We start from the raw sequence: 8,434 nt of genomic DNA, 5'->3' as shown, positions 1-8,434 counted from the left end.
GTCAGAATTTAGAGTCATAGACACAACTAATATCTACATTTATATGATGTGGTACATAAAACCTAAAGACAAGCTCTCAAGTATTGTTGATTTATTTTTTAACCGGCATTAAATCACAGAATAATATATTTTAATTTAAACTCCTGGTTTAAAATCATTGGTGAACAGTGCACAGTTTGATATAGTTTTTACATACAATTTTTGGAGGTTAAATATTATCATTATTAATTCAGGCAAAAATGTGTTAAAATGTTGAATATGATCAAACAGCCATTTCACAGTAAAGAAAAGATTGAAGGATAACAATGCATGGCAGCTTGTAGAAATGTATAACAACAATAATATTTAGTAACTGGTTTCCGGTTGATTATCCTGTCTGCCCTGTCCCGCCAGAGGTTTATTTCTCTCGTCCCAGATAGTTACTCCGTCACAAGCACAGATCTTCTTCAAGTTTTCTCCTAGACCTGCTGACCGGGCTATGATTCCACAAGCCAGGCCAGGGCCACAATTGCCATCCACCTAGAGATACATTTATATGAACAAAAAGGAAAACCGTTTTTAGTTTCTTAGTTTCCTTAGATATACTTGCAGCGACTAAACTTGATATTCAGGTATTGTGGTTTAACTTATTAACGCGGAGAAAGTTGTCAATTACTGGCACCCTCGAAGTATCCTATGTCTTAAGTTTAGTCGCCAATGGGAAAGGGCGTTTTAATCACTGATTTAAATGGAATTTCAGGCAACCTTCCATGCAAAGATGACAATGCCCTATTCGCAACGGACATCAGTACTCTTGAAACCTTTACCTAATCAATTCTGTGGAAGATGTTCTCGCTTTTCTAGGTATAAAAGTGTCCAATTCAGAAAATTCCTACATGTTTTCCTGCAGTAGAAATGCGGACGTCACTTTTGTAGAGAAACCGCACTTTAAAATTAAAAGTTAAACGTACATCCATATCTAATTCATACTTTATCAGACATCTATCTTTGAAGGTTACCGTTGTGAATCGAACATTGCCATCTTTGCACATTGGGTCACTTGCAATCATGCTTACAATCTTTTAGAAACAAAAGTTATAAACTCAGAAAAGTCTTTTAAAGGACGGATCTGGAAGTTCTACCTTTCATATTCATATTTATATTCATTTAACTTCCTCCCCGTTTTTCACCCAAACCGTTAATTATTCATAAAAAAATCAACAACTAACCTGGAATAAGTTAATGGAATTTAAGACCAAGGTAATGGTTTAGAAAAATATTTAGTCTTAAAATGTTACAATCGATCTTATATTTTTAATAAGATTTGAATTATACAAAAGTTGTTTCTACTGCTTTATATTTAAAACTGCAATCAATAGAGATCAGAGACCAGATTTTATGAATAGCGAGAAGTAGTTGAAAGACGTAGACCAAGTTGAAATAATTTTCTTGTGCGCCGCCCGGTTCAAGAATTGAAATGACTTTGCGGTTCAACTTATTCTTCGTAGTAATTAACTTCATAATATTCATTCAATTTGGTATTTGGTCCCTCAGATACTTACTAGTGATCTGGGATGATTTCCTTGTCCAAGATCATCCTTATCAGTAGATACAACTACACTCCGTCCTATCACATCCCAAACCTGAATAGAAATGTATCAAGGAGTTTGAAGCTGAGCCAATATCGCTGTTATTCTTCTTCTGTTGTTTCTTTCCCTTCTAAACCAAGATGAAGAGCAGCTTCTCTTGTACTGGAGTGGATGCGTTGAAAATTGTCGGTTTTTCTGTACAGTTAAAGAGGTGTTGATTATCGTCATCTTCGTTCAAGGAAAAATCCACCAACATGATGAGATAAACCCAAACACTAGTTGTAGACAAATAGATGAAAGATGCCGGTTGTGAATCGGGCATGTAACCCTTCAAACGAAATCACATGAAATTACGCCAACATTCCCTTTGAAGCTTCTTTTATCCTCCTACTACAATTGATAACAATACCTTGAGATTTAGATCAGCTTCACACTTCACATTAAATATAGTTTATTATATATCTATCCCAGCCCCTTCCTTTAAGCTCTTTTAACCTCGACTGTGTCCCCCTACTTTAAAACAGTACCTTGAGAATCGGATCAACTATTCTGAACGTGGCTCTTCCACTTTCATCTGCTCTAACCCAGCAGAAATAAATCATTGTTAAAAATCTTAGTAAGAAGACAACAATAAAAATCAATCTTGAAGGAGGATTTGAACAATCGGCTTTCTTGTCATTTCATTAAAACCTGACTGTTACAGGGATTACTTTCGTTTGACCGAATAAAGACCGAAGAGAGTTTGATCTATCGAACTCAATTTTAGAACAAAAAAGGTGCTAATGTGTGCGGTTCCCTTCAAAGAGTATTTACTCACTATCGAGTGGCATTAAAGCATTAAGAGGGATAAATATATCCTTAGATAAACATTGATTTCAGTATAGACAAGACAACAATCCCAATTCTGATAATAGTCCGGAGATTTTTGATGTATCATGGTTATGATGAATAATTGAGATATGTTGTCTTAATTTACCATTTTTATGTCATCTATTCATGGCGTATCACGTTAACAAGTTTCATTTCGAGTAAATTTTCATTATGTCATAAAACACATTTTTCTTTTAGTTTAATTGGAACCTCTATATCTATAATTTTTAAGCTTAATTGACGGACTGTATGTTAAATACTGGGTTGAAGTGTATATTTTCTTATCAATGATTATTTTCCTGATATTTCCCAGATCTCCGACATGTCTTTCTTCCTCCATATTCTCCGGCGAACCATGTCTAGTTCCCCTTTCAATTAAAATATATAAAGGGACTGTATGCAAAAATTCACAGAAGTTTAATGGAAAGTATAAAACAAAATATAATCAAAATATTGCCAAAATAATTTAGTAAGGTTAGGTTAAGCGATATTAACAATGCCCTCTTTGTGGTTAAAACTTAGTTATCTGCTCTGCTATCATCTATAATCATGATTTAAAAGATAATTTCCAACCTTGGATTATAATGATCTCCGAGACTATGACATCCTCTACTAACATCTCCAGCCTCGTGGACAGCTAGACCATGTTCTCCGGGTTCTAAACCATCTAGAGTTCCCTCTACTATACACCTGATATTTTTAACATATACAATATATTGAAATTAGAGTTCTTATTCGCAAAAACCGCGAAACTGGCTAAATTATCTGTACAAATTTAAATTTGATCTTAAAGGGAGTGTTCGCGACAAATGAAAGGGGGTATAGGCTTAATGCGATAAAAAAGCGCTTTTGATCGCTACTAATCTTACTTCTATCTGTTGCGTCTATAAGGAGAAAATTGTTATCAACGACTAATACCGAAGAACGCAGCGCCCATACAAATTCAGAAAGATTCAACATTCAACTCATTCAACTCGGATCGTAAAAAAATCTATTTAATTCCAAACAAATCATTCAGATATTACAAATAGTAGTCATCGATTATTTTTCGACGCATTCGTAAATAGTTGATATTTCATAATAATTTGTATTTTTCATGATCTGAGAGTTACATTTATTCCTGTTTCGAGGATTTTCTATAGTGAAGACGACATTTTCATATTTTCCAGGAATGTTCGAAAATCCAGCGCCAGCCAAAATTATTTAAAAAAACAAAATCAAAAATATTATGAAATATTAACTATATACAAATGCGTCGAAAAATAATCGATGACTGTTGTTTGTAATATCTGAATGATTTGTTTGGAATTAAATTGATTTGTTTACGATCCGAGTTGAATGTTGCATCTTTCTGAATTTGTATGGGCGCTGCGTTCTTCGGTGTCAGTCGTTTTTAACAATTTTCTCCTAATAGACGCAACAGATAGAAGTAAGATTATTAGCGATCTAAAGCGCTTTTTTATCGCATTAAGCCTATACCCCCTTTCATTTTTCACGAACACTCCCTTTAATACACGCATTTTGACTTCAGCTAAACCTTTCTTAATAATGTTTTACACTTTATTTTTTATAATTTTTATGAAATTAAAATGTTACGAGGCATAGCTTTTTTCTCCTTTCTCCATCTGCATGTCTGCAGTTTCTCTTTCTCATTTCCTCCCTTTGCCCGACCATTTACGGCGCTTCTTTTGAAAGAATGTTTACGAGTGGCTATATTTGCGGCTTGCGCCATTATAAGACAGTGCACGATCACCCTTTCATCCATTTCATTGTAAAGATGTTCCCTTTTCCGTTCTTGTTTTGTTTTGCTTAATTGTAATTGCAGCCTCAGCTCTGCACATTCTGTCTACTTGCATTGGCTAGGTTACCACTGCTAGCATTTCAAGTTTGTTTCTTTGCTATGAACCGCACATTTTTACTTTCCTATACAAGAAGGGTTGCTTTTCAACGAAGGATAATGAAGCAGTGCTTAGGATCCGGATCCGGACCCGGATCCGCTGGATCCGTATTATTTTGGCTCTCTGGATCCGGATCCTGATCCGCAAAAAAATGCGGATCCACGGATCCGGATCCAAGCAAAATTTCATTTTTCAAAATATGCAAAACAGCGTTATTTTTCCTTAAAAATATCCTATTTTGAATTGTTTAAAAGATTTTAAAAATATTCTCAGGGTCTCAGGTTTTTATCTTGCTCAAATCTTAACTCAGACCTCCACCGTGCACCCCCCCCCCTTTAGTAACTAGAGAGGGGGGGGGGAGAAGTCTCCCTTTTCCCCCTTGCAACTAAGCAAATTCATTCTTCACAAATTAAGGTGTAAGGATGTGTAAGAGTGAGGGGGGAAAGGGAGGGGGCGCACATATGCTAAAAAGATACAGATGCTAAGGAACATCTTGTGTTCCAAGTATTAAGAGACTGTTCTCTGCACTAAAGATATTCAAATCAGACCTAAGGAGTTGCCTGAAGGCAGATATTCTAAACGCCCTCCTTCTACTAAAAGCTAATATGAATTAGACCTGTTTTCTTTCTGGATAAAGTAAAAAAAATCATTATAATTTTGTGGAAACTAGTAGAAAAATAGTATAAAAAAATGTTAAAATGTTTAACATTTTTTTAGGTATGAAAAGATATTGAACTAAAATAAAATTTTTTTTGATCAATGACCTGGATCCGGATCCGGATCCATTTTTTTGAAAAGCGGATCCAGGATCCGGATCCGCATCAAAATTAAATGGATCCTAAGCACTGTAATGAAGTGACCCCGCACAGAGGTATTTTTGTTGTAGGATCCAACAGAGAAATGTCCTCGAGTCTCATTTCGCTGCTTGTGAGTCTTGTGAGAAGGTTAGATGGTAGGTAAGGGAAAGTATAGATGTGGATAAGGGTTTGTAGGAGTGGCGTATCAGGAATGTTTCGTTAAAATCACTCCATTTGTCCAAATGTTATACTGTTTACCAGTCCAGCAGAATTCCAATAGGAAGTATCGCATTTAGTCTGCACCGCTGCATGCAGAATGCTGAGTTGTCCCCTTTGATCAGGGAGCAGAGACAGAGCCCTTCCAGGCCGATCGCTAAGTGAAGTGGATTTAAACCGGATTAGTATTAGACATATGAGCTCTTTGTTATTCCTATTTCCTGACTTAGTACCCCGGCCGTGGGTTCTGCAGTTAAGAAAGGAAACTAGCAAATTGAGCACAGGCCGTTCAGGGCCGCTTGGTCTTCTTTCCCTTCTATGTGCAAACAACTTTCTCAGCCTCCACTGCAAATAGGGAAGAGAGCTTTCTGAGCAGAACTCTGCTATGTTTTTGTTGTTGAGTTTTTGACGTTTTTTTGCTGTTGTTAACCTAAAAAATTCTTTTTAATCTTTTTCAAATGTATCTAAGTTTTTGTTGATTGAAGACGACATGTATAAGGCTGGCTTCTCTTCGGTTTTTCAAAAAGACACATATAATCATTAACCATATATCTAACCTGGAGCGATCTATCTGATTAAACCGAATAACTCCTTTGACTCCAGGTGTAAAATAATCCCCGTCCTTCCCTAGCATAGCTACTGCAGCTCCTAGTCCTTGTCGTGGAACATCACCTCCTCCATGGACCCTCTCTTCACCACCTTGAAGCCTTCCCTCTCCTCCTACTCCTATCAGTACTGCCAGCTTTCCAGTATCTTCTATACAAAATGAGTCCGATAAACAAGATGGCTGAACAAGAAAATATTAACGAAGTAATTATCAAACCAACAAGACTTTTACTGCTATTTAATAAGTTCTTTAAAGGGATTGTAAGCGTAATTTAAGTGAAGCTCCACGCAAAGGTGACAATGTCCGATTTACAACGGTAGCCTTGAAAGCTTTGTCTGATCAAGGATAACTTAGATATAATTTTTTTGTTTATTTAAACTGTTTTTTTTTTCATTTGCCGATTCTCTGCGAAAGTGCCTTGCGCAATTTATGTTTATAAGTAGAAATGGGGAAACTTTGCCTCAAATTTAGAACATAGATTAAAATGTCCTTAGCTTGGTTTTAAAAATTGAAAAGATCTCCAAGCAAAGCTGAGTTCCAAAGCTAATTGAAATGATGTTAATTTATTTGCTATTTTCCATTTTCTATTATAATCAAAAAAAGAGGTCCTTTTTTATTTCATGTAGGATCATATTCCAGATCTCAGAGTTGTCAAGTCTTTACTAGTTTAAATTCCATACTTTAAATTAGAGAGTAATTTGCGAGAAGCATTTTTGTAAATATATATATAAATGAATATTCGTGTGTTTTTATCATTATTACACAATTTTCTCAGATCTGTACCATTATTGTTTCAATAAAAAGTTTGAAAGAGAAAAAAAAAAAAAAAATTTATTTACCTACCTATAACATTTTTAAGTTCTTCTGTTATTTTTGTAGAAGTAATTATTACACGCTGAGAAGGTAAATCTATCTGAAATATACAAATACATTTTATACAATTAAAACTTTATTTGCTAAAATAAAACGTATTTTTTTTCTTCTCCCTCATAAACGGTTGATCCGTACCATAGATAAATAAATAAACATAGATAGCTTATGTACGCAAAATCACCAAGAATTGTACAGTCCGCGAACTCATACTTCTAGGGATCAAAGTGTACTTCAATGATAAGCGGGTGGTTTCGTGTTTTAATGGATTTCATAATAGAGTGTAAAATAACTCCGGTGTGGCGTTATTTCTGGGTAAACGTTAAATAATGGTAGTAGACTCTACGCAGCAAATTTTCCGCGGCATTCGCACACTGCAATTCTGTGAATGTAAACAGTAAATTAAGTGAAAGTATTTCTCATATTTGAGAATCAATCAAGTTTTGCTGAGCAACAGACAGTAAAAATCAATTGTTTTAACATTAGGGATCCAATTACAGCTTTACAGTTTACATAAGTTAATTGTTAAGATTCTGCTACTTGCAACTAATGAGAGTTTAATGTATAGTTAATTACTTCTGTACTCACATTATATACCAGCATATAGTGTATACTTTAAGTGTATAAATATAATTTATAATTTTAAAATTTCAGTTAAAATATCAGATTTCTGTTGTGCGTGTATTGCCGTAAACTGCAAAAATATGCGCGGATAATTTGCTGCGTAGAATCTACTACCATTATTTAACGTTTACCCAGAATTAACGCCACACCGGGAATGGAACTATTTAAACAACAATATTTCACTGAGCAATATATCATATTGACGAGAACTTAAGAAGGACATGAGAAGGACTAAACTAACTTAAATTTCTTTCTACAGAACTCATGTACACCACATGTACTCAATGACATAAGAACAGCCAATGTTTACAACCGACCTAGTTAATCTATATAATAGGAATATCTTTAAAACATCTCTATACATTTATATCTTTCAAGATGAAAAATGTCATCTTATGCGCAATCTATCTTTATCTATGATCCGTACACGTCGGTTGTATACCTGCAGCGTTTTTATTCACATTTAAGGGATCAAAATCATTAAGAATGGATTTATTTAGGAAAGGGATTGCTCCGATATTTAGGTGAAGTTTGGGGGTAATAATTACTGAATTAAAGATTCCAATCAAAAATAGATTTAATTTTCAGATACTTACAAAAATTATTGTTTCTTCACAAAAACATTAATGCATTGCATTGTTCTCCAAAAAAATACTTACGAATAAAAAACATGATTTAAAAAGAGATTGATATGGTTTTTAAACATAAATTGTAGAAATATTATGCTTAAATATATAAATGGATTCATCATTTTTAAATCATCTTTCCGATACGAATCTCTGTAAATATTTTATCTTCCCTTTTGTAAATATTTGATCAACCTGCCTGCAAACATTTTTTTTGCGAACACTGCACTACCTGAAAGTCTTGAACTCCATGTTTTAGCAAAGCTGACCGCACTTTACTCTCACATGACTCACAGGTCATATTTACAGAAAACTCGGCTGTACTCTCAACAGACTCCCGCATTTTCGAAAATAACAA

At 34.6% G+C, this 8,434-nt stretch overlaps 1 protein-coding gene across 1 annotated transcript; it reads right to left on the bottom strand.

The window, feature by feature from the left end:
• Positions 1 to 76: 76 nt before the first annotated feature.
• Positions 77 to 8,428, bottom strand: LOC111705482 (copper chaperone for superoxide dismutase). Its single transcript, XM_023478047.1, has 8 exons — positions 8,309 to 8,428; positions 6,800 to 6,869; positions 5,907 to 6,105; positions 3,012 to 3,128; positions 2,738 to 2,806; positions 2,096 to 2,147; positions 1,542 to 1,622; positions 77 to 519 (listed from the first exon to the last, which is right to left on the bottom strand). The coding sequence occupies exons 1-8, from the start codon at positions 8,417 to 8,419 to the stop codon at positions 346 to 348; spliced, it is 873 nt and encodes a 290-aa protein (XP_023333815.1). The 5' UTR covers positions 8,420 to 8,428; the 3' UTR covers positions 77 to 345.
• Positions 8,429 to 8,434: the final 6 nt, after the last annotated feature.

Source organism: Eurytemora carolleeae, unplaced genomic scaffold (genome assembly GCF_000591075.1).
Source record: "Eurytemora carolleeae unplaced genomic scaffold, Eaff_2.0 scaffold396, whole genome shotgun sequence".
Classification (NCBI taxonomy): Eukaryota; Metazoa; Arthropoda; class Copepoda; order Calanoida; family Temoridae; genus Eurytemora; species Eurytemora carolleeae.
This window is presented reverse-complemented; position numbering and strand designations above follow the sequence as displayed.